The sequence below is a fragment of the Budorcas taxicolor genome, chromosome 1 (genome assembly GCF_023091745.1).
Source record: "Budorcas taxicolor isolate Tak-1 chromosome 1, Takin1.1, whole genome shotgun sequence".
NCBI classification, from domain to species: domain Eukaryota; kingdom Metazoa; phylum Chordata; class Mammalia; order Artiodactyla; family Bovidae; genus Budorcas; species Budorcas taxicolor.
Window position 1 is genome coordinate 174,576,515 of NC_068910.1, and position 25,757 is coordinate 174,602,271.

General features: G+C 40.0%; 1 protein-coding gene across 2 annotated transcripts; it reads left to right on the forward strand.

Moving 5' to 3' along the window:
- Positions 1-993: 993 nt before the first annotated feature.
- Positions 994-13,682, forward strand: CCNL1 (cyclin L1). Of its 2 annotated transcripts, XM_052636513.1 has the most exons (11): positions 994-1,548; positions 1,833-1,907; positions 2,604-2,713; positions 8,315-8,435; positions 9,473-9,537; positions 11,249-11,348; positions 11,469-11,573; positions 11,661-11,802; positions 12,007-12,118; positions 12,219-12,317; positions 12,933-13,682. In XM_052636513.1, exons 1-11 carry the CDS (start codon positions 1,246-1,248, stop codon positions 13,279-13,281), a joined length of 1,581 nt encoding a protein of 526 aa, XP_052492473.1. In that variant the 5' UTR covers positions 994-1,245; the 3' UTR covers positions 13,282-13,682. The 2 variants fall into 2 exon arrangements, with proteins under 2 accessions (XP_052492473.1, XP_052492482.1); XM_052636522.1 differs by lacking the exons at positions 12,219-12,317; positions 12,933-13,682 and having other exon boundaries at positions 11,904-12,013.
- The last annotated feature ends 12,075 nt before the right edge of the window (positions 13,683-25,757 follow it).

The following is a 25,757-nucleotide window of genomic DNA, read 5'->3' on the forward strand; positions in this document are numbered from 1 at the left end:
AACTCTCTTTGCTCTATTTATAGAAGTTTCAATTCGCTTTCTATAATTAATCCAAGTAAGCCTTAAAACTGAGCTATATAATAGGCGATGGGGCGTCTTATCTCCAGACCATGTCTCCTAGGGTCAATCGTGGGATAAAAAATGGAGTAAACCCGTACGTACTCCTTTCCCTCCAGCTCTAGCTTCTAGTAGTTTGGATCAGCATCCCTGTTTTTACTTCAAACTTCAGGAAATTTGGAGAACTACTAATATCACAGAGAGAATACATATATAAAGGGCATAGATTTCTCCCATATTACTAATTGCAATAACCAGGCAGGAATACATAGACTCCCTTCTGGGCATAATCATATTACCTCTGTAAGGGCTCGCCCTAAAACTATTTTTGGAAACTAGGGATTTTCCAGATTAGCGAAAGCTGTGGCGCTGTCAACTGGCTCAGGCCTATGTTTCATAATCTAAGCCGCTAAAGCAGTCGCCCTCGCAGTCAATACGAAGCCTTCGCCCTACTTCCATACCTCTGGGAATCACAGGCTCTCGGGAAGCTTTCTTGTCTCCCTTGGAACTGAAGTAGTTCACATTCCTGTTTTCTAAAAATACTGTAAAGCAACCGTCTCCAGATTCCTTGCGGGTCACTTTAAATTACAAGTTCGCCAGTACACGACACTGGAGTAACCACTTACACCCGCCAATGCGGGCGAAGGTCGATCCGACGCCTCCCTTTGTACTCGCTGAACCTGCGCCACCCAAATGCGGAAAGTTAGGAGAGGAAGAGAGACGGGAACACACAGACGCACGTTCTAGAGAAATTATCAAAACTGTGCAGGGGTTACAGTAAATTTGCGGACTCGAAGTCGGCGATACGGTATCTCGTAAAGCTCCCTTATTACTCTTTTGATTAAAAATATTACATACGAGGCGAGGCGGTTTGAGGTTGTGTTAGTAAGTAGACCACGTCCCCAGCCACTCTGGGGAACCAACGGGGAGGTCACCCAGGTCACCCGACGGTCCCACCCAGGGGCCTCTGCTCCGCGGCCGGCGAGGGCGTAGGCTCAGCGGGCGGAGACAACGCCTAAAGGGACTAGTTGGCACGCCGACCGGGCGTGGTGACGTCAGGGCGGAAGCGCACGCTGCGTGAAGCGGCCAGAACCCGGCGGTCACGGGAATATCCGTCGCGCCGAGAACGCTGGTTAGTCTCACTCCGGGTTCCGGCTGCGTTGGGCGTGCGTGCAGCTCGCTGAGACTATGGCGTCCGGGCCTCACCCGACCGCTACCACTGCCACCGCCGTCTCGTCTGCTGCCCCTAGCGCGGGCGGCTCAAGCTCCGGCACGACGACCACGACGACGACCACGACGGGAGGGATCCTGATCGGCGACCGTCTCTACTCGGAAGTTTCGCTCACCATCGATCACTCGCTGATTCCGGAGGAGCGGCTCTCGCCCACCCCTTCCATGCAGGACGGGCTCGACCTGCCTAGCGAGACAGACTTGCGCATCCTGGGCTGCGAGCTCATCCAGGCCGCCGGCATTCTCCTCCGGCTTCCGCAGGTCAGTGATCCGGCCCCGAGCCGACAGGCGCGCCTCCCCTCCCCGCCTTCCCCTCCGCTGCCTTCCGGTACTGCCAGGACCCGGCCGCGTGGGAGGTCACCCCCTGGGGTTCTCCAGCCGCGGGTCGCAGCCAGAGCGCGGGAGGGCGCTTGCGATGGGAGGACGGCCGAGGAGCTGTTCGCGGTGGGGAGGGGGAGGGGAGTGAGCGGAGGCACAAAATGGCGGCGGCGCCTGGTGCGGGCCCGCCTGACCCCTGCGCTTCCGTTCTCTTCTCTTGTCTGCAGGTGGCGATGGCAACGGGTCAGGTGTTGTTTCATCGTTTTTTCTACTCCAAGTCTTTCGTCAAACACAGTTTCGAGGTAAGCAGGGCGGGGGCGGGTGACGGGGGATTTCTCCATCCGGAAATGGGAAGGAAGGAGGGGGTAGTGTCAGTGGCCAGCCTTTGCAGAAAGGGAGTGGTTAGTTTAGGCCTTTGTACCTAGCTCTCACCCATAGGGGAGTAGGGGACTCATGGAGAGAGTTTGAGAATCAGAAGATGGAGCCTGAGTCCAGGTGCCTTATTATCAAGAATTTGCATTTTCAATCAAATGGAGAACACCTATGAGATTGAGTTTGGCTCCGGATTGAAAATTAAGGGGAATAAGGACTTCCCTGGTGGCTCAGACCGTAAAGCCTACAATGTCGTAGGTCCGGGTTCCATCCCTGGGTCGGGAAGATCCTCTGGAGAAGGAAATGGCAACTCCTACTCCCGTACTCTTGCCTGGAAAATCCCGTGGACAGAGGTGCCTGGTGGGCTGCAGTCCATGGGGTCGCAAAGAGTCGACACGACTGAGCGACTAAACTTTGTTTCAGGCAATAAAAGAAACGTCACTCTAGCATAAATTTATGTCCTAGAAATGTCAACTGTATTTTTATTTCACCAAATGTCCCAGTTGTGTCTGAAAGTTTTTTCATTAGAAAAAGTTCTGTAGACTTTGAGAGGGGCACTTCTTTCTAACTTTACTCCTGCAGTGCCATAATCTAACAGCTTTTATTGGCTCTCTTTTTTTTTCCAGATTGTTGCCATGGCATGTATTAATCTTGCATCAAAAATTGAAGAAGCACCTAGAAGAATAAGAGATGTGATTAATGTATTTCACCACCTCCGCCAGTTAAGAGGAAAAAGGTAAGATTGGCATTATTGAATGCAGCATCTCTTGCTACTACTGAACTGTGCACCAATCATGTCAAAACATTCTTTCCTCTCAAAACTGATGCAAGGGAAAACTGACTTTAATTTAGGTGTTAAAATTCATATAGGAACACACTGATAATTTGAAAAACCACAGTTAACCAGTTATTTGAAGTTTGTAGAGGCAGTTGTGTTTATGGACAATCCTAACAGTGCTGTGAAGCCAGTCCTGTGGTTTTAAGGTTAAACAAGAAAGGGAATATGTTTGTCTCAAGTGTGAGTGTGTTCTGTAAGTTATTTTTCCCCTCCCTTCTCTGTAAGACTGAAGGCTGGAAGTTTAAACGCTGCAGTTCAAGTTAATATTGTGGTGAAGTTTTGTGTAGACTGTCTTACCACTGGAAGTTCCAGTTAATTCTTGACCAATTGAGGTTGGCTTTTGTTAGAATACTTCTCAACATTGAACTACGATATTCCCCATAATACCGGATCTGAAAGGACTGCAGGATGATAAAGTTTGGAGTCAAAGGGATTAAACAGGTATTTTGTTTTGGTCAGATAACAGTCTCAGTGAGTGGGCTGCATTTAGATAGGGGCCATTTATCTGATCTAGTAAGAAAATAGAAACCAAAATAGTGTTGTTTTATAGGTGGAAACCTGCTAACATTTTATGTGTTCTTGTGAGGCAGTACCAAAAAGTTTTAGTTACAGTGCGGCTTGTGTCTACAGATGACTTCTTGTGTCTACAGATGACTTATAATACTAGATGCTTCTAGTACATACATAGTGTAGATTAGTTCTTCTGTTCACTTTTTGAGGAAGTTGTTGTGATATTAGATAAACGTGTACTGAGTTTGAAAGGAAGTCAGTTATAAAAAGATTTTAGTCATTTTGGGGTTGGGCATTGGTTGGTACCAAATTAATAGCTTCTGTGAGTGGTCCTTGTTAGTTGAATCTGTAAATTGTTGGTAATGGAACTATTTAGAGACAAGCGAATAGTAAGTAAGTAGCCTTGAAATGATCAGTCAGTCTACTTAGATTGAAATATTGTTACCCAGATAGTTTTCACAGTGGTTTTCAGTTTTCTTATATTCTTTATTCTGTTCTTATTCACCTTATTCAGGGATAGACTAACTTTTTAATTGCATTTAAAAATGTCTTTTAGCTTCTTAGTGAGGAATCCCTGGAACTTGGGCAGTTTTCAAATTGATGATTTAGTATGGTCTGAGCTAAATTTATATTTAGATCTAGTAGACTGTTAAGGGTGTTTAAACAGTGACACTAATAAAAAGATTCTTTAGTCAACGGATTCTGTTTGCTTAGAGGAAATAGCTTTCTGTTAGTATCCTTTGAACCATTTTGCTATTATCATTTATTATCTACTTTGAAATTTTTCTTTGAGATGGAGTATTCTTCCTTGATGTTAGAGTAGGTTCTCTTAACTGTGAAAACCTTGGAATTTAAAACATCTCACCTGATTTGACTGTTGTGTTGGGTTTTATTTTTCTCCCCCCTTTTGGTCATTATTACAGAAATTGATTGTGTCTCCATCTTAGAAGTCTGATTACAGCATGAAATTTAAAGGGAGTTGTTAATTGCATGGAAGCCTTTTTTAAAAAAGCAAGATGTAAAAGTGTTTCTATGCATATTACAAGTTTACTCAGACAGGTAGCTTGTATATGTTATTAACTTCAACTCTTTTTTCCCTTGCAACCGACTATACAGCGACCAGCTACATTTACCAAAGCCTGGGTGATGTGGAGTGGTACATAGCGATGAAGCTGTCGTCATGGCAACAGTGAGTGAAGTATCGAAAATCCCCAAGGAGAAGCCAGTGCTCTGAGAATAGGTCACTGGAATCGGGGACTAACAGGTTGGCCACTGGTGAACCATTTAGAAAAACTCCTGTTTCTTGTTATAAGCGTTTGTCTTTGCTGTCCAAGTTATTAGAATGATAGCTTAGTAATTTTTTTGATTAATGTCATTAGAAGAGTACTATTAATATCACTTTAGCTAAGTAAAGTGTATCAGTTTGTCTTAGTGGTATTATTTTAGTTCGTGCATAGCTTTAAATTGTAGTGTGACCTTGCTAATAACAAGCATCAGTTTTGTAGCCTTTAAAAAAAGTTGCTGTATTTCAGTGCTGATTTATATTAGAATTACTGGAGGAGCTTTTATGAAGAACTGATGCCCAAGCCCCATTCTGAATTATGTGATTTTTTTTTTGCCTTTTCATTTTTTTGTAGTTTGAGAATTTTTTTTAAGCTCAGAAAGATTTTTTTTTCATTTCAATAGTTCCCAATTATAGTTTGCTTTTTGAGATGCAGCATATTCCTGGCAAATTAAGGGTTTTCTGTAGTTTTAAGGCACCTAGCTTCATATCGTAATGCTTGTCTAAAACAAGACAAATATTCAAAGACTACAACAACACACTTTTTGTTGAATGTGGTGTGGTATTTTCAACATGCATATAGATCATAGATTAGAGTTGGAACCGTCTTAAGTGATCTTGTCATTTAGTCCAGTCTTCATCCAGTTTATTTTGGTGGCTCTAAAAGATGGCCTTCAGTTTGTTTAAACACTGCCAAAGAAAGAATGTTCCTTTGAAGTAAGAATTACTAAATTCTGTATGTTGAAAAACATTCTGCCTTTTTGTACTATTGATCTCCTTCAAGTATATAGTCTCAAAGAATTTGTTCCACATTTTCTTGGTCCTTTGTACCATATGAGTATGAGAAACCATGTTTGAATTTCCTAAATTTGTTGTTGTGGTTCTATTTTTGAGATCATGCTAAAGGAAAGATAGCTAATCTGAGACCCCATAATAAAATTCAAATGATCAAAACCCAAAACTTTGCACTAAGATTAAATTTTGAGAATTGTTCTTTTCATATAAATTAATCTGAAAAAGTCGGACAAAAGCAGAGGAGTAGGAGTTAGGTTTAGGTGGTTTTATCTATCATGAAAATTACTTTTTTCTGAACAGATGAAAGTTTCTTTTAAGCAGGTTTTTTAAGATTTTATAATGTTAACTTCTTCAAACTTTTATTGGAAAGAAAGTTTACCTAATTGATGAACAAATTCTAGCAAACCTTAATTAAATTTGATGTACTTGTTGCCAGGTAAAGTGTGAATAGATACTTTGTTAATACAAAGAAACAATTTGGTTAGGCAGTTTGAACCTTTTCTTACTGCTCCTATTTGGGGATACAATTGTGATACAGAGTAATCTTTGTAAGTAGTATAAGTTACATGTTCATTGAGCCTCCTTTCATTGTGAGGTAAAACCACTCCTGAACAGTGAAGGTATCAGATTATATACATCTACAAAGTTGACTTTGAAGATTGCAAGTAGTTACTATTGCCTAAGCAAGAAGTTGAGTAGGAAGTTGAATTGAGTAGGTAGTGGGTTTGGTTTCCCTAATTGGTTTAATATTGGGATTTTGACACCAAAATATATGAAAGTAAAGATTATAGAGAATAGATAGAAAATAACTAATTTACTTAAGCAGAATTAGTGATTAAACCTGATTAAGGACCAGATAATAGCCATAATTCAAATGTTGAGTTGGTTGATTGTAAGAAAATGAATTTCTAACAGAATTTGAAATAAACCCTTTAAGCAAGTTTGGTAAGAGATACAATAAATTTGTTCAACATAAATAGGAAAAAATGAGACTAAAGTTTTCATAATAATTTCATAAGGATTCTAGTGGTGCAGTTTACTGTTTGAGTTGCACCTTAAGTGTTAAGAAGGTTGTGTGTAACTATACCACCAGAGGCATTCTGTCTCCTAATGACTATCTGGTGAAAGGGTCATCAGATAACTGGTCCATTGGTTAAAGAGTTGTTCTTTAAGTAGATTTCACTTTTCCCCAGATTTCCTGTGATAACATTTGAAAAATCATAACCCTTAAGATATTTGGAACACGTTTTTGTGTACACATTTGTTTCTCAGTCACTAAGTCAACTCTTGGCGACTCGTGAACTGCAGCACAACAGGCTTCCCTGTCCTCATTTGAATTAAATTTGATTTTTTCCAAAGAACAGTGAACTTGTAGCCTGTTTGTCCTGATAAAATGTGTTCATTATTTATCTTTTCATGTTAGAAATCAGTCCCCTCCCCAACTGAAAGGTGTGGCTTCATTTCTCACCTTTCAAAGCTGTAAGAACTGAATTGAGTGAAGGCCACTTTGAGCATTAACAGGCTGTTTTCCATCTTGTCAACTTTGCCAACTTTTGTCTTATATCCAACTTGATAGTATAGAAAAGTTAGAAATAGTTAAGCGTTCCAGTTTTATAGTTTGAAACAGGAGAAAGAAAGGAAAATAAATATGACTGCTGACTTTTTTACTCTGGTAAAAACAGGGTAATATAGCTGATTTCAGATTCTTTTCTGATTTTCAAGTGGATATATAGTGTAAAATTATGAGATTAAATTTTTTGGTATTTGGTGTCCATAGTAAAAGGAGAAGCGGGGCAGTGTTCAGAAGGACTATCTTTAAAATGTTGTGTTCTGCCTAGAACAAAAACTCTTGAATTTTTTGGCTGAAAATGAGTATGGGGGAAAATATTTACATACTTTACCCATGTTAAAATCAGCTTCTAAATAAAAGTGTTTTTTGTTGGTTGGCTCTAAGAGTGTAACAAACGAAGGACATTGGTTCATTTCATACACTTTAAGAAGAGAAATTCCAAGTCCTGACTGACGTCTCAAGAAACTAGTTTTCAATTTTAAGACTTCAATTTAAGACAGTTTCTTAATTGAAATAATTTTTCCCCCAAAGCACTGAACCACAGATATATCGCCTCTCTCATAACTTTTAAAGCTGTCAAAATTTTGGTCTGGCACAGAGACCTTACATGCTGTTTTATTTCTTCATTATGGTTGGTCCTCCCTTCTCTTTTGCATTGTGTACTAAAGATGCTGCCTGATAACTCTGAACAAATTTTGGCCTGGTTTTATTGATCACTTTGAGTGTTAAATCTGATTCTTAAAAACATTTCTTTGGTAATTGAGCTGAATCTTTAGTTTCCAGTTTATTAACAGAGACTCTTAGATCAGTTTATTTAAATGAACTGCCCATTTAGGGGAATCTGAGTTAGCTACCCACCCTATTTTTCCCTAATTTTAGTTTTGGTCTTAAACTATCATGAGTTGATATTTTGTAAAATCACTCTTATGAAGTCTTCATAATACATATTTTCAAGAGCTATGATGTCTTTGTAATACATATATTCAAGAGTGCATTAATTTTGTTTCTAGTCTTTGGAGACTAATGAGATTGTGAAAATCAGGCTATCTGTTATGTAGTATAAATACATCTGGATGAAAAAAATCAAGGATACATCTAAGGATTAGACTGAAATTTTTTTCATTTCAGGGTTTTGTTAGTAAACTAGGAAGTGAGTCTAGAAAGTATATATTTAATTAGCATAACTTGGACAGCACAAGATCAATGCTTTTAACTTGTTTGCAGGAGTTTAAAAAGCTGGTTTCTGTTGCCAATAGTTGGTTGGAAGGGAAAATGGAGATACCACAAATAAAATTTTTGGGATGTGCAAAACAGTTTTGATTTTATTTCTTACAAACTATAGGACTCCAAGCCCCCTGATCCTTGATCAGAACTACATTAACACCAAAAATCAAGTTATCAAGGCAGAGAGGAGGGTGCTAAAGGAATTGGGATTTTGTGTTCATGTCAAGCATCCCCATAAGGTGAGTTGTAGAATACAGAAATTATATTCGTAAGTATTAGGGTTTTGTTCTTTTAAAATTTTATTTATTGCAAATTTATCTTTGAGCACTAACCGTTGGTTTTAAAAAGCACTTTTTGGACATTGAAATATGATCAGTAAAATGAGAATCAAAGTCTTGGGTTGAGATCTTAACTTTTTATTGTGTGGGCATAGATAAGTTCTTTTTGCTTCAGAGGTAACCCAGTGTTCATACTAGAAAATGGAGATTTTTACATATTAGCCATGGAATGAATAAACACCTGTGTCTGCAGCAGTACCTGGTGGTGTGTTACCCCGTTGCATAGTGAAATGGCTTAGAGTGTGTGGCTGCTCACTGTCAGCATCATTGAGTGTTCTTGGGTTTCTCCAGTGTCTCTGGGCTTCCATATGCTCAACATAAGCCATAGCACAATGATAGTGAGAGCTCGGGGGGCAGGACCATCTGCACACAGAAATGTGTTTCTGCCATTAGCTGTGTGACCCTGGCAGAAAACTCTGCCTCAGATTCCACATCTCTAAAATTGTGAAATGAGAATGATGATAATGGTCCAGAAAGATCTGAGCTGAGGTAAACTTGAGTTTTTAAAATTTATCACACTTTAGTATGGTAAGCTTCAGTGTAGAAATGTTTCGTTACTTACTATAATACCCACTCTGAGTTGTGCATAGTATGCACCATACAAGTTGTGTAACTTTAAAACAGTCTCTAGGGTGTTTGTACCTTTGGAAATGAAGTGAAGTAATCAGTTCCTGTCACATGAAAAATTAGATACTGTTCTTAGATGATTTAACTTCTTTTTTCCTGTACAATTTTGGAACATTTCATGTCCACGTGAACTTTAGCAACAAAAACCTACATTGACTATCAGGTACATTTTAGGTTGGTCTGTATTATTCATGCAGTTTTTATGAATTAAAACTTGCTCCTAACATTTTCAGTTACTTATGTTCATTGAACTCTGTACTTTGAAAGAACTTCCAATATGCTAAACTAAGTTTTTTTCCCTTGTCCTTCAGATCATTGTTATGTATTTACAAGTCTTAGAATGTGAACGTAATCAAACCCTGGTTCAAACTGCCTGGTAAGTTGCTTTTTTACATTTCTTTCCTAGCCAGGAAAACAGAAGCAGAAATAAAGTAAGTTTCATTTTCCCTTTCCAAAATAATGAGATAAGTTTGTTTTGGTGTTTTTTGTTTTTTTGTTTTTTAATCAAAAGGTAAATAATGCTTATTTCTGCTTCCTGTTTTCTTGGCTTGACTAATTACTTTTAATGGAGAACTCAATTTAACTTTGTTCTTTTTTCTACTCTTTAATTAAAGGGTAGTCCATGATGGTAAGTCATAGAACTCTGCCCTCTGCACTTCAGCCCATGACCTCAGGATGGCCTGATTGGCTGCCCTGCTCTCCAGCCAATCCAGTGCAAGCTCTCATCCGAGATTCACTGAAGTGGTCCATATCCATCTGGCAGCATCTTCTAGTTCTGTCGGGTTGTCAAAAGGATTTGTATATTTGTTTCTAGAAGTAACTATTCAACATGCCTATGTATTTAATGTATACCTGTAACTATCAAAATGAATAGTTCATTTTTGATAGATTTGTTGTCCAGCCATTATGACTTAAATGATTTTTGTTAGGAGTTTGACTAGATTTCTATTTTTAGTATGCGTAGCATGAATTCTACCAGTGGAAACAGCAGCTTAAAATGGGCACCATTCCCATTCTTGATGAATGTATAGCTGCTGGGCTATTGGAGGCAATGGTATTAGAAGTAAGAAGTACTTCATTTTAAAGAGCTGTTAATTTTAACATAGAACTCTAAAACTTAGATTTTAGAGATACAGATGTGTGATTTGTAGTGCTGACTTATTTAAAGTTAAAACAAGGAGTTTGTGGTTCAGCCACAACTACTGTCTTAAGACTGTTGATGTGCAGTACTTAAGTGATGTAATTCTTAATGTTCTGGACTTAACGACTGCCATGCTTCTTTATTAGTAATATTAGAAAAGTCTCATTGCTTTTATAAAATGCATGACTTTGATATATGTTCTATAAAACAGATTTTTAGCAGTTTTCATGGGTTAAGGAATTTTTTAAGAAACAGTCTTTTAGTTTAACCTTTTGAACAATTTGTAAAATTTATTCAGTACTTCAGGAATATTGTGGGGAGGGTTCACTATTATAAAAGTCCAGTAATTTATTAACTGAAGTAGTTACTGCTTTTATTTATATTTTAGTCACACTTGTATATAAACAAGGCTGTTATATATATATTTGCTCTTCACTTCCCAACCTAGGTTTTCTGAACTAGCTTAGTTTTCTTAATTTGGTGCGTGCTTACTGAAAATGCCTTTTTATCCCTATCACAGTATTGAATTTTTGAAAGAACTTGATTGACACTGCTTTTCATTGTGGATAAAGGAGAGAGATGGTCAATAATTAATGGCTTGAAGTATTGTTGGAGTGGTTTATCATTTCTGAAACTAATGATGTCAGAACTTTCAGAGCATTGCTTTTCATAGAAATGTTTTTTTTTTTAACTGTTCTATGTGGAGTAATAATATGGAATTATTTTAAAGGACTTCAGTCCTATTTAGGAGACATGAAGAATGATTCTAGTGTTAAAATTCTTATCTCTTACTGCTTTTCGAGTTAAGAATTGTTATATGCTAGAATACTGAAAATACAAATATGAGAAGAAAAAAGAATAAAGTAGATTGAGTCTCCAATTTTATGTAAGCTTCAGAGGAACTGATTTGTTTACATACAAAGCTTATGGTTGAAATATTTTTCAGGAATTATATGAATGACAGTCTTCGAACCAATGTATTTGTTCGATTTCAACCAGAGACTATTGCATGTGCTTGCATCTACCTTGCAGCTAGAGCTCTTCAGGTAGGTGGATATATATAGAGAGAGACATAAATCTTGTATAGTCCAATAGGATAAATCACAGGAATTAGCAATTCTTATAAAAACAATGAAGATTTCATCTAAATCTGTTTTATGGTTTAGATTCCATTGCCAACTCGTCCCCATTGGTTTCTTCTTTTTGGTACTACGGAAGAGGAGATCCAAGAAATCTGCATAGAAACACTTAGGCTTTATACCAGAAAAAAGGTAATTCTGTTTACCAGTATTTGTGTTAACATTTTGTCAGTGCTTAGAGTGTAAAAGAGAAATACTAATTTCACTTTCTTCCAACAGCCAAACTATGAATTGCTGGAAAAAGAAGTAGAGAAAAGAAAAGTTGCCTTACAAGAAGCCAAACTAAAAGCAAAGGGATTGAATCCTGATGGAACTCCAGCCCTTTCAACTCTCGGCGGATTTTCTCCAGCCTCTAAACCATGTAAGGTTAATAACCTAAGCACTGTGAATGTGTGGTTATTAGAAAGTTTTGGCATTTCACAGTTGCATAGAAACAGTGATTCCTATTTTCTCTCTTGACAGACAACTAAGGACTGATAATTGAATGGTACTTGGTTACATTTAGAAACTTATTTGGCCTTCTGTAAAATCTAATAGTTAACATGCCTTAATGTTCTTTTAAAAGCATCACCAAGAGAAGTAAAAACTGAAGAGAAGTCACCTATTTCTGTTAATGTGAAGACAATAAAAAAAGAACCCGAGGATAGACAACAGGCTTCTAAAAGCCCTTACAATGGGTGAGTACACTTGAGTTTAGAAAAATGGCCTGAGGAATCTTTATGTATTTAATTTCTAACACTATGTACATAACTAAAATATTGTGTGTGTTTTTTGAAGTGTAAGAAAAGACAGCAAGAGAAGTAGAAATAGCAGAAGCGCAAGTCGATCAAGGTCAAGAACACGATCACGTTCTAGATCACATACTCCAAGAAGACAGTAAGTAAATGCTTTGTTGGGGAAAGCAGTCTTATTTGGAGTCTTTAAGGTTATGGTTTAAAAAGAAAAAAATTGCCCATGGACTGTTATCAAAATTAGGCTAGATTTAATACAGGGTAAATTGTCCAAAATGAGTTTAGAGATATGCTCTGTAGGCATGTGGCTTTTTTGTTTTGTGGTAGCATATGGTATTCTATTCTGGTTTTGCTTTTGTTTTCTGGAGAGGTGTACAGCCTGCCAACCACTTACTACTAATGAAGAATCAGGTCAACTATAGCCAAAGAATTTTCCCTAGTTAACTTTATAATTAGATGGCCAGCTACTTGTGGCTCTTCCGTGGTTCTTTTGAGCATATGGGAGGTAATTCAATAAATAGCTAGGACACTAAAAACGAATTACTCCCTTCCCTAGAATATAGACATGGTATATTTATGATTTGTTTAATATGTTAACAGGCTGAAGGAGAGGTAGTGAGGGGTGGGGAAGTTTATTAAACATCTTTAGTCTGGTCTGTCACTGATAGAGTGGTTTTGTTTTGAACCTGCTATGAGCACCACCAAAAATATTTGCTCCCAGTAGAAACTGACTCTCAACCTCAAATTTTTATTATCTAAGTTATAACAATAGGCGGAGTCGATCTGGAACATACAGCTCGAGATCAAGAAGCAGGTCCCGCAGTCACAGTGAAAGCCCAAGACGACATCATAATCATGGTTCTCCTCACCTTAAAGCCAAGCATACCAGAGATGATTTAAAAAGTTCAAATAGACATGGTCATAAAAGGAAAAAGTCTCGTTCTCGATCTCAGAGCAAGTCTCGGGATCACTCAGATGCTGTCAAGAAACACAGGCATGAAAGGGGACATCATAGGGACAGGCGTGAAAGATCTCGCTCCTTTGAGAGGTCCCACAAAGGCAAGCACCATGGTGGCAGTCGCTCAGGACACGGCAGGCACAGACGCTGACTTTCTTCTTTTGAGCCTGCATCAACTCCTGATTTTGCCTATCTACAGTGTGATGTATGGACTCATAATCAAAATATTAAAAGCAAACTGATCAGGATTTGATTTCTTAAACCCTCTAGGTCTCTAGAAACACTGAGGACATTTTCTTTTGAAAAGAACTATGTTTTTTTTTTTTTGTTTTTTTTTGCACATAAAATGCCCTAGCAGTATCTAATTGAAAACCATGGTCAGGTTCAATTGTAATTATTATAGTTGTGTATTGTTTATTGCTATAAGAACTGGAGCGTGAATTCTGTAAAAATGTATCTTATTTTTATACAGATAAAATTGCAGACACTGTTCTATTTAAGTGGTTATTTGTTTAAATGATGGTGAATACTTTCTTAACACTGGTTTGTCTGCATGTGTAAAGATTTTTACAAGAAATAAAATACAAATCTTGTTTTTCTAAATTGCTTCAATCTTATTTAAATAAATTATTAAAAAGAAAAGTTTTTGATAGTAAAATGCCTGTACTGATTTTCTGACAGACCTGTTTCTTTCCTTGTTACATAAAGTTTGAGATTAAAATGTAATTCTTACCTGCACTGAGCTTTCTTAGAAATCTTCCTTGTATAGGTGGGAAAAGCAAATGGGTTTGGCCCAACAGTGTAACATTACATGTTTTTTACATGTTTTATTGTAGCATGAAACGTAAGTCAAAATTTGATTTGCACATAAACGGGTACCATAAGGTTATTTGTCAGGTTTAAGTACTGTTTTGAAGGTGAGCAAATCAGAATTTTCAACAGGATGGCAAATTAGCACCAGTTATTCAGCTCTTAAGTTTTTCTTTAGGTATTTAGGCTAGGAGGTGAGCCCATCCCCCAACTCCTCCCACTGCATCCCCCATCCTGCCTGGCTGTTCAAAGGAATATCTGATCACAAATCCAGAAGTCGTATAGCCAAGGGTATTTTTAAAATTATTTACTTGAGAGTTCTCTGATATTTTGGAAGTCAATTTAGAGACCTTAAAAAGCCATAATAAAATACTGCTTTATAGTTAAGTTTTCCATTAAAATTTTCATCCATCTTGATTACTTACCTTGTCCACTAGACTTGGCTCCAAATGATTTGTTGCTGTTTCAAAAAACCAAACACACCCACAAAGAGATGAAGATTTACTGCCATAAGGATGTTTAAAGTAGTTACAACTTCTGAAGAGGATGCCAAAGAAGATTTCCAAATACATTCTGCAATGGTGGGCAGTGGGGCTGGAAAAAGTAGCCTCACAGGGAGACGAGATTCACTTGGAAATAAAAATGTCGGTATGGTACAGTTACATTCCTAACTAAAAACTAACATGGCCTAGCATGACCTCGGAGAAGTCAATGGCAACCCACTCCAGTGTCCTTGCCTGGAGGATACCAGGGATGGGGGAGCCTGGAGGGCTGCCATCTATGGGGTGAACAGAGTTGGACACGGCTGAAGCGACTTAGCAGCAGCAGCAGCAGGACCTAGTGTAAATGAGCAACTTCTGGAAAGGTAATAATTCATTGTTTCTACATGTGCTTTTATGACACATTGCTAATCTGTAACAGTACTTCTAAAGAGCTTAAACTGCCTCTAAATATATAGTGACATTTCTTACCAAGACCAACATTGAAGAAAGGCAAATGACCTGTTGAAAAATCCTGAGTTCTTAGTAGCGTAGCAATTCTTACTGTATTCTTGTTTGGAAAGAGCATGTAGGTGAAGGGTGTTTGTGAAGATGGAAGATAAAGAAGATACACCTGCATGTGAGGTAAGAGCTGTATGCTACAGGTTGCTTTGGAATGATTACTTTTTTCCTTCTGCCCTAATTTTTGTGCTATTTCTTTTTTTCTGGGTGTGAATGAATTTTTTTTAACTTATTATGTTAGTATAGCAGGTTAACAGTATTGTGATAGTATCAGTGTCTTGTGCTATTACTGAATCAGTTTTCTAGGTCCTTGTCAAGAGTTTAATAATCTTATGCTGCTGAATCCACATTTAAAAGCTTACAATTATGGGGAAGGTCAAGTGACTACCCATCTCTCAGCTCCAAAAACAATGATCAATTCAAGGTCAGGCAACCTTTTTACTTTAACATCTAACTTAGTATTCAGGTTTCCTGTTTGTTTTATAATTAGTTTGTTCAAACAAGGTCTGTATTTGGTTTTAATCACAAGTTGTCCATCTTTTTTTCCCCTGAAAAATTGGGTCATTTGTCTTGTAATTTTCATATTCTGGGCTGGCTCCCTGTAACCCTGTGGTGTCCCTAAACACTTTTTTGTTCCTCATGAATCCCAAGGTTTGTTATTTTGAAATATACTGAATCGCTGCCTCGTTCACCAGGTGTCTCACCTAAGTTCCTGATCCTAAAACTTATTGCTTATATGCACGTCAGCAATCCTGTATGCATGTGCCCCATTTGTGTCTGTCCTCTTAACCTTTGTTTCCCACTACAGCTGTACCTCTGCAAATAAGATGTTACTTGTCTTAATAATTCTTAATACAAGTCCTATTATGTTATAAAATATTACATTTGTCATTTACAATTGGCATCTTAACCCTAAAGACAGACCAGTGGAATTCTTAATCTCTTTTCCATTTTAAAATAATCATAAAAGTAATGACCCTTTCCTGAATTTAAGGCAAAGAGTTGGCTCATTGGAAAAGACCCTGATGCTGGGAGGGATTGGGGGCAGGAGGAGAAGGGGACGACAGAGGATGAGATGGCTGGATGGCATCACCGACCCGATGGACGTGAGTCTGAGTGAACTCCGGGAGTTGGTGATGGACAGGGAGGCCTGGCGTGCTGCGATTCATGGGGTCACAAAGAGCTGGACACGACTGAGCGACTGAATTGAACTGAGCTTTAAATACTGTCACTGTTAACATCAGTTGTTAAACCCATATTAATGCCTGCTATCTGCATCAAAAGCCTCCTTGAAAAGTTTAAAGTTTTTTTTTTCATGAAAATATCCAAAAACAAGATAGTTTCATAGTAACATAATAATCATTCATTCCAAGAGCCAACTCCTAGCTCACCATGTGGAAGTGTCCAACCTTTTGAGACTCCATGGACTGTAGGGTCCGCCAGGCTCCTCTGTCCATGGAATTCTCCAGGTGAGAAGACTGGAGTGGGTTGCCATGTCCTCCAGGGGATCTTCCCAACTCAGGGATTGAACCTGGGTCTCCTGCATTGCAGGTAGATTCTTTACCCTCTGAGCCATCAGGGGAGCCCCCTGGCACCATGGACTGTAATCAATAAACATGAAAGTTAAGATTAGATTTTTAAGAAACCATGTTAAAAGAAGGCACACATTGGGAACTCTGGTTAGCGCGGAGATAGAGAATGTCAGGCAGATGGACAAGGAAAACCAACTCTTCCCCTACTGGGAACACTGCAAGGGGAGCAGCTTGCACTGTGGGCCTCGATTCCCTTGTATCCCCCAGAATTAGTCACTCCTGTAGCGGCAAGTCACAGCCCACTGTCTGTAGCCATGGGGACTTGGCCCATTTCCGGAGCGAAGGGAACGAGGGCTTTCATGTCATTTCTGCATTCAAGTCATTACTAAGGTGACCCGGCAAGTCACTTAAACTCTTGTCTGCAAACTGGCCCTCATAGCATTGTGCATAGTATATGTGTTAGACATAATGGGGTTCTAGTTTTTACCTCTGCAATCCAAACAGTTCATGTTAAAAAGCACCCAACTACTTAGAAAAGTTTGAAGTCTACGTTTTCTGTGAACACAATTCAAAAAACATAGCTGTTTCAGAATACTACCTCACTGAGATTAACAGTATAAGCTTTTCATAATTAAAGCGTGACATCAGCGGCTGTCCTCTTGACCCTTCCTGCTTTTTGCCACCTCTGCTCAGAATAATTCCAACCCAGTTCTAAGAACAGAGGAAGTTCCTCCCCTGCCTGCTTATGTCATCAAATTCCTTTCCTCTGTATCAGCTATCATCTCTCTAGTATCTGTAGGTCTTTGCCATAGCCCTTCAAACTGTAGCTTAATGATCTATTTAAAAAGTTAATCACATGTTGCTGTAATACCTAAAGTTTCCAAGGGTTTCTCATTTCACTCTACACACCCTTGACTTGGGCTGTGTAAGGTCTGACCCTTGCCAACTTCCTCCATCCATCAACAGAGTTTCCTCTTCCTCAGGTGTGCCCCTCTATTCCAAAGTCTTCCCACTTCGTGTCCTCCCTGCCTGGGATGCCTTTCTTCCAGATCATCATTTAGGTCCCCTTTCCAGAATCATCTCTCCAGAAGGGCCTTCTTTCACACCCTATCTAAAAACAAGCCCCTCTGACAGCCCCCCATCATGTTCTGTACCTTTGCTAGCCCTAATGTTTTCATGCCTGCCACTATCTGAACTTCCCTTATTTTGTCACTGACTCTCACTATTATCAATAGAGTATAAACTTCAAGAGAGCAGCAGAACTGTGGTTTGTTCATTATTGTAATGCCTCTTATCTAATCCTACAGCAATGCCTGACTTGTATTAGGATATGCAATAAAAATAATGAGGAATGAATTTTACAGATACTAATTCACTGAGTGGCACTTTTCACCCTCATCTTTCAGGTTTGAGCATGTGTTCTTTTTCCAACTGCCCTTCTATGAACGTGTCTATTCCTTTTACAAGGTTCTAGGGCTCTAGAGCTCACAGACTAAAGCGGGCAGATAAACAACAGCCCAGGGGTAGCAAACTGGTGGGCGCTGGGCCACATCTTAGCTCACACAGGTATTTGGTTTGTACAATGTTTGTTTTAGGTGAACTATGAGATCTACGATCCCTCAAGGCAACAAATGACCTGAGCCCAGCAGCCCTCTGGTTGGGGTGTGCACACCAGTGTGGTATATTTCTGCCAACTCCCTCTTTTTGCAACAGCAAAGCAGGTGTCAACTGGCATTCATCACTGTTGATGGGGGTGACTTTCTGGGATCCTGCTCCTTTTGCTCACAGATGTTACCTGCCTGAACCTGACATCTCAAAGATAATCCAAGACCTATATGAACCCCCACATCTGTGAACATGGCACTGTGTACCTAGGCTCCTGGGTCAGTTGAAAATCATATTATTTATTGTGCCCAACATCTCTGCTAGTTAACTGCAGTGCAATGTGTTTACCTTTGCAAACTGGAATTCCTCACTCAAGCAGTTCTTGCATTGCTGCAGCACTTGCAGAAAAATCCCACAAATGGGTTCTTCTGTTTTTACACAGAACGTGCGAAACATCAGGTCTTTGTACACAGCACAAGGCACGTCATAAATCTAGGCCACCGTGAGGTAAAATAATCCACCCTTAATTAGGAAACTAATTTTCTATTCAAAATATATTCTTTCTTGGGCTTTTTCAAACAGACCAAGTTTCATTCATTTGACAATTACTGCAACCTAGACTAGTGTTGACATTGTTTAGTCATACTCACAGCCATTAGCAGACTATATGTTTTTTGAGCTGTGTTGCCAATATCTTAAAAATATATGCACATGTCGGGGGCGTGGTATATTGATTTACAATATTAGTTTCAGGTATGCAAGAGTAATCCATTTTTAAAGGTTATGCTCCATTTTTAAAGGTTATAGTTGTTATAAAGTATTGGCTATATTCCTCATGCTCTATAATATATCCTTATAGCTTATTTATTTTATACATAATAGTTTGTACTTCTTAATCCCCTGACCCTGTTTTGCCACTGCCCCCTTCCCTCTTCCCGTAGGTAACCACTAGCTTGTTCTCTACCATCTGTGAGTCTTTTGTTATACTCACCAGTTTTATTTTTTATATTCCACATATAAATGATATACAGTATCTGTTTTTCTCTGACTTATTTCACTAAACATAATGCCTTCAGGTTTACCCATGTTGTTGCAAATGGCAAGATTTCATTCTTTTTATGGCTGAGTAGTATTCTATCTTTATCCATTCAGGTGTTGATGAACACGTAGGTTGCTTCCATGTTTGGCTATTGTAAATAACGCTGCTGTGAACGTTGGGGTACATATATCTTTTTAAACTAGCATCTTCCTTTTTTTTCAGGTCATGTGATAGTTCTGTTTTCAGGTTTCGAGGAACTTCTATAATGTTTTCTACAGTGGTTGTACCAATTTATATTCCTATCAATAGTGTACAAGGGTTCCCTTTTCTCGCCATCCTCTTCAACATTGGTTGGTTGTGGTCTTTTTGATGTAGCAGACTATATCTTATACACAACTGAGACTGAGTCAGCAAGCTTCAAAACAGTCAAATTGCAAATGTCAAGTTTCTACTGTGATTGCATATATGCCTGATGAAAGCTTTTCTGAGAGGTTCCTAACTACAGAAAGAAGGGCAGGGAGAGAGGGGCTTCCCTGGTGGCTCAGTGGTAAAGAACCCGCTTGCCAATACAGGAGATGCAGGTTTGATCCCTGGTCCAAGAAGATTCCACCTGCTGCGGGGCAGCTAAGCTCGTGCACAACTACTGAGCCTGTGCTCTAGAGCTGGGGAATCGCAACTGCTGGAGCCTGAGCTCCCTAAAGCCCATGCTCCACAACAAGAAAAGCCACCGCAATGAGAAACCTGTGCAGTCCAACTGGAGAGTAGCCCCCGCTCACTGCAACTAGAGAAAAGTCTGTGCAGCAAGAAGATCAACACAAACCAAAATAAATAAAAAAGTAAAGAAGAGCAAGGAAAGTTGATGTCTAGAGATGTGGCAGATACCTACATACAATTAATACCTACTTGCACGGTACTTGCTATCCAGGTGGAGACAATTTTTTTTTTTAAAGGTAAATAACGTCCAAAATAATCCTGAATATATTTTCCGGCCAAGCAAGCAGTACACAGAGCTAAGCTAAAGAAGGAGGAGGGACTGCTGTGGCCTCGTGGCTTGGAAATTTCAGAGGACAGGGTGTGGCTGGGCCTAGGATGGAAAGGATTTAAAAGGATAAGGAGGAAGAAGTGGTATAATCTCATGGCAAGGCTCGATGTCTGGACTCGGATAGCTGGGTGTGCACCCCAGGACAGACATGAGGCTTGTCTGCTCTGACAGGAAGGGCTTGTGCAGGAAAGAGTGAACAATGTTGGAGCAGCAATGGTGAGGCTTATGGAGTCAGATTGCCTGGGGTCAAGGCTCAGCCTCTCTACTTACTAGCTGTCTACCTTTGCACACTACTTAACCACTCTGAGCAGTCACTTCCCAGCCATAGAATTAGTCATGAACGTGCTCTATTCAGGTGTTAGGAGGATTAAAGGAAATAATGCATATAATCTTGTAGTAAATGTTAAATAAATGATCATATTATCATTATTAATAACATCAGAGGCTTGTGGATGCCAGACTGAGACAGACCAGAGAGCCATTTTAAGCATGTGGGTGACTATTATTTTCCTAAGGTAAACTAACAAATTACCACAAACTTGATGACTTAAATGTCTTCCCTCACAGTTCTGGGGGTTAGAAGTCTGGAATCAAGGTATCGGCAGGACCATGCTCCCTCTGAAGGTTCTAAGGAAGAATCCTTTCTCAATTATTTGTAGCTTCTCCCAGCAGTCCTTGGCACTCTAATCCTACCTGCATTCTCTGCCTCCGTCTTCATGTGGCCTTTTTCTCTGTATGTGTCCTCTCTTCCTCCTCCTCTTTTGTTAATTTAGCTGTTTTATTTTCAGTTAACTTTTTTTTTTTGGCCATAACACAAGGCATGCAGGGTCTTAGTTCCCTAATGAGGGACTGAACCTGTGCCCCCTGCAGAAGTGCAGAGTGTTAACCACTGGACAGCCAGGGAAGTCCCCCTTTTCTCTTATAAGGACACAAGTCATTGGATTTAGGGCCCAGTCTAATCCAGCATGACCTTGTTTTAACTAATTACAACCACAAAGACTATGTCCAAATAAGGTCACATTCTAAGGGTCTACGTGAATATGAATTTGGGGGGGACGCTATTCAACTCACTATGGGGACATAAGAAAAATAACATTGAAAACATTTTTTAAAACATTTTGAAATTAGATATAAAAGAGTGGGCAAAAATACTACAAAGAATTCCAGGATATCCTTCCCCCAGTGTTTCCAAATAGTAACATTTTACCACACTTGTTCTATCACTCTGTCCCTCTACGTGTGTATGTAATGGATTCTCTCATGTGTCTGAGACGAAGTTGCAGTCACCATGTCCTCTTACCTATCAGTATTTCACTGTATATATATGTATGTAATGATACAGCACTAAAGAAGGTGGAGTAAAAAGACGTGCCCTAGTCTTCTGAGAAATTGCAACTCGTTGCTGAACAGCCATTGACAGGAGAAGGTTGAAATCCATCAGAAAAGATACCCTGCATCCAAGGGCAAAGGAGAAGCTGCAGCAAGACAGCAGGAGGGGTGCAGTCATGTTTAAAATCAAACCCATGCCCACCCGAGATGCTTGGAGGGTACAAGCCAAACTTTGTGTGCACCAGGACCCAGAGGAAGGAGCAGTGACCCCACAAGAGACTGAGCCAGACCTGCCTGTGAGTGTTTGAGCATCTCCGAAGGAGGCACAGGGCAGCAGCAGTCCTGGAGGTGGGGTGGCTGGCATAAGTCCCCTCGGAGGAGGTTGCCATTAGCACTACCACAGAGCTGCCAGGCGGGGGATACACAAGCTGGAGAATAATTACACCAAAGAAATTCTAGCACTGTTGCAAAAATTCTAGGGCCCATAACAGACTTCCCAACCTGGGGATCCAGCAAGGGGGCTGAGAATCCCCAGGGAATCGGACTTTGAAGGTCAGCGGGATTCGATTACAGAGCTTCCACAGGACTGGGGAAAGAGAGACTCTTGAGGGCACAAACAAAACCTTGTGCCCCCCAGGATCCAGGAGAGGGAAGCAGAGACCCCACAAGAGACCTAGCCAAATTGACTCTGAGTATTTGGGAGTCTTTGATGGAGGTGTGGGTCAACAGTGGCCTGCTGCAGGGTCAGGGACACTGACAGAAGTAGTCCCGGGAAGCATGGCATGCTGCCATAAATCCTTTGGAAGGAGGTCTCCAATACCCCTACCATTACCCCTGTACTTTGGCCTTAGGCTAAACTACTGGAAGGGAACACAGAAAATTAAAGATTTACTGAGCATGGCCTTGCCCATCAGAGAAAGACCTAGTTTTCCCCACAGCCAGTTCCTCCCATCAGGAAGCTTGCACAAGCCTCTTATCCTCATCTACCAGAGGGCAGACAGAATGAAAACCAGTCACAGAAAACTGACTAAAATGATCACATGGATCACAGTTTTGTGTAACAAACTATGAGCCACGTCGCGTAGGGCCACCCAGACAGATGGGTAATAATGGAAAGTTCTGACAAGACATGGTCCACTGGAGAAGGGCATGGCAAACCACTGCAGTATTGGCTTTGAGAATCCCAGAAACAGTATGAAAAGGCAAAAAGGTATGACACTGAAACTCAACCCCCCCCTCCCCCCGCCCAGGTTGGTAGCTGTCCATTATTCTACTGGAGAAGAGCAGAGAAATAGCTCCAGAAGGAATGAAAGGGCTGAGCCAAAGCTGAAATGATGCCTACCTGTGGATGTGTCTGGTGGTGAAAGTAAAGTCCAATGCTGTACAGAATAATATTGCATAGGAACCTGGAATGTTAGAACCATGCATCAAGGTAAATTGGAAGTGATCAAACAGGAGATGGCAAGAGTGAACACTGACATTTTAAGAATCAGTGAACTAAAATGGACAAGAAGGGTAAATTTAACTCAGATGACCATTATATCTAATACTGTGGCAAGAATCCCTTAGAAGAAATGGAGTAGCCATCATAGTCAACAAAAGAGTCTGAAATGCAGTACTTGGGTGAAATCTCAAAAACGACAGAATGATCTTTGTTCATTTCCAAGGCAAACCTTTCAACATCACAGTAATCCAAGTCTATGTCCCAACCAGTAATGCTGAAGATGATGAAGCTGAATGGTTCTATGAAGACCTACAACACCTTCTAGAACTAACACCAAAAATGGATGTCCTGTCCATCATAGGGGACTGGAATGCAAAAATAGAAAGTCAAGAGATATCTGGAGTAACAGGCAAGTTTGGCCTTGGAGTGCAAAATGAAGCAGGGCAAAGTCTAACAGAGTTTTGCCAAGAGAACACACTGGTCATAGCAAACACCCGCTTCCAACAACACAAGATGACTCTACATATGGACATCACCGAATAGTCAACACCAAAATCAGACTGATTATAGTCTTGCAGCCAAACATGGAGAAGCTCTATACAGTCAACAAAAACAAGACCAGGACCTGACTGTAGCTCAGATCATGAACTCCTTATTGCAAAAATCAGATTAAAATTGAAGAAAATAGGGAAAACCACTAGGTCATTCAGGTGTGACCTAAATCAAATCCTTATGCTTAGACAGTGGAAGTGATAAATAGACTCAAAGGATTAGATCTGATAGAGTGCCTGAAGAACTATCGACAGAGGTTTGTAACACTTACAGGAGGCAGTGACCAAAACCACCCCCGAGAAAAAGAAATACAAAAAGGCAAAATGGTTGTCTGAGGAGGCTTTACAAATAGCCGAGAAAAGAAAAGTGAGAGGTGAAGGAGAAAAGAAAGATATACCCATCTGAATGCAGACTTCCAAAGAATAGCGAGGAGAGATTAAAAAAAAAAAAAGTCTTCCTAAGTGAACAATGCAAAGAAATAGAGGAAAACAATAGAATGGGAAAGACTAGATCTCTTCAAGAAAATTTAGAGATACCAAAGTAACAGTTCATGCAAAGATGGATACAATAAAGGACAGAAATGGTATGGACCTAACAGAAGCAGAAGATATTAAGAAGAGGTGGCAAGAATACACAGAGCTGTACAAAAAAGGTTTTAATGAACTCGATAACCATGATGGTACAATCACTCACCTAGAGCCAGACATGATAGAGTGTGAAGCCAAACTGACCTTAGGAAGCATCACTATGAACAAACATAGTGGAGGTGCTGGAATCCCAGCTGAGCTATTTCAAATCCTAAAAGATGATGCTGTGAAAATGCTGCACTCAATATGCCAGCAAATATGGGAAACTCAGCAGTGGCCCCAGGACTGGAAAATGTCAGTTTTCACTCCAATCCCAAGGAAGTGCAATGACAAAGAATGTTCAAACTACCAAACAGTTGCACTCATTTCACCTGCTAACAAAGTAATGCTCAAAATCCTTCAAATCAGGTTTCAGTAGTACATGAGCTGAGAACTTCAGATGTTCAAGTTGGATTTAGAAAAGGCAGAGGGTCCAGAGATCAAATTGCCAACATCCACTGGATCATAGAAAAAGCAAGGGAATTCCACTAAAACATCGACTTCTGCTTCACTGACTGTGCTAAATCCTTTGTGTGTATCACAACAAACTGTGGAAAATTCTTACAGATGGGAATACCAGACCACCTTACTTGTCTTCTGAGAAACCTGAATCCAGGTCAAGCAACAACAGTTAGAACCAGACATGGAACAATGGACTGGTTCCAAATTGGGAAAGGAGTACGTCAAAGCTGTATATTTTTACCCTGCTTATTCAGCTTATATGCAGAGTACATCATGCGAAATGCTAGGCTGAATGAAGCACAAGCTGGACTCAAGATTGCTGGGAGAAATATCAATAACCTCAGATATGCAGATGACACCACCCTTATGGCAGAAAGTGAGGAGGAACTAAAGAGCCACTTGATGAAGGTGAGAGTGAAAAAGCTGGCTTAATTTTCGACATTCAAAAAACTAAGCTCATAGCATACAGTCCCATCACCTCATGGCAAGTAGATGGGGAAACAATGGAAACAGTGACAGACTTTATTTTCTTGGGCTCCAAAGTCATTGCGGACAGTCATGAAATTAAAAGATGCCTGCACCTTGGGAGAAAAGCTATGACAAACCTAGATAGCATCTTAAAAAGCAAACACATCGCTTTTCTGACAAAGGTCTGTCTGGTCAAAGCTATGATTTTTCTAGTGGTCATGTATGGATGTGAGAGTTGGACCATAAAGAAGGCTGAACTCTGAAGAATTGATGCTTTTGAACTGTGGTGTTGGACAAGACTCTTGAGAGTCCCTTGGACAGCACGGAGGTCCAACCAGTCAATCCTGAAGAAAATCAACCCTGAATATTCATTAGAAGGACTGAGGCTGAAGCTGAAGCTCCAATACTTGGGACACCGATGTGAAAAGCCAACTCACTGGAAAAAATTCTGATGCTGGGAAAGACTGAAGGCAGGAGGAAAAGGGGCGACAGAGAACGAGATGATTGGAGTGCATCACCGACTCAACGGACGTGAGTTTGAACAAACTTCAGGAGTCAGTGAAAGAGGAGTCTGGTGCGCTGTAGTCCCTGGGGTCGCAGAGTCAGACAGGCCTGAGCGACCGACCAACAACAAAGTGACTGTTTAAGGTCCAAAGAACGACACTGCCAGTTCTTAGGGCTCTTCCTGGCTGTGATTTCCAGAACACCTGTCAGGGC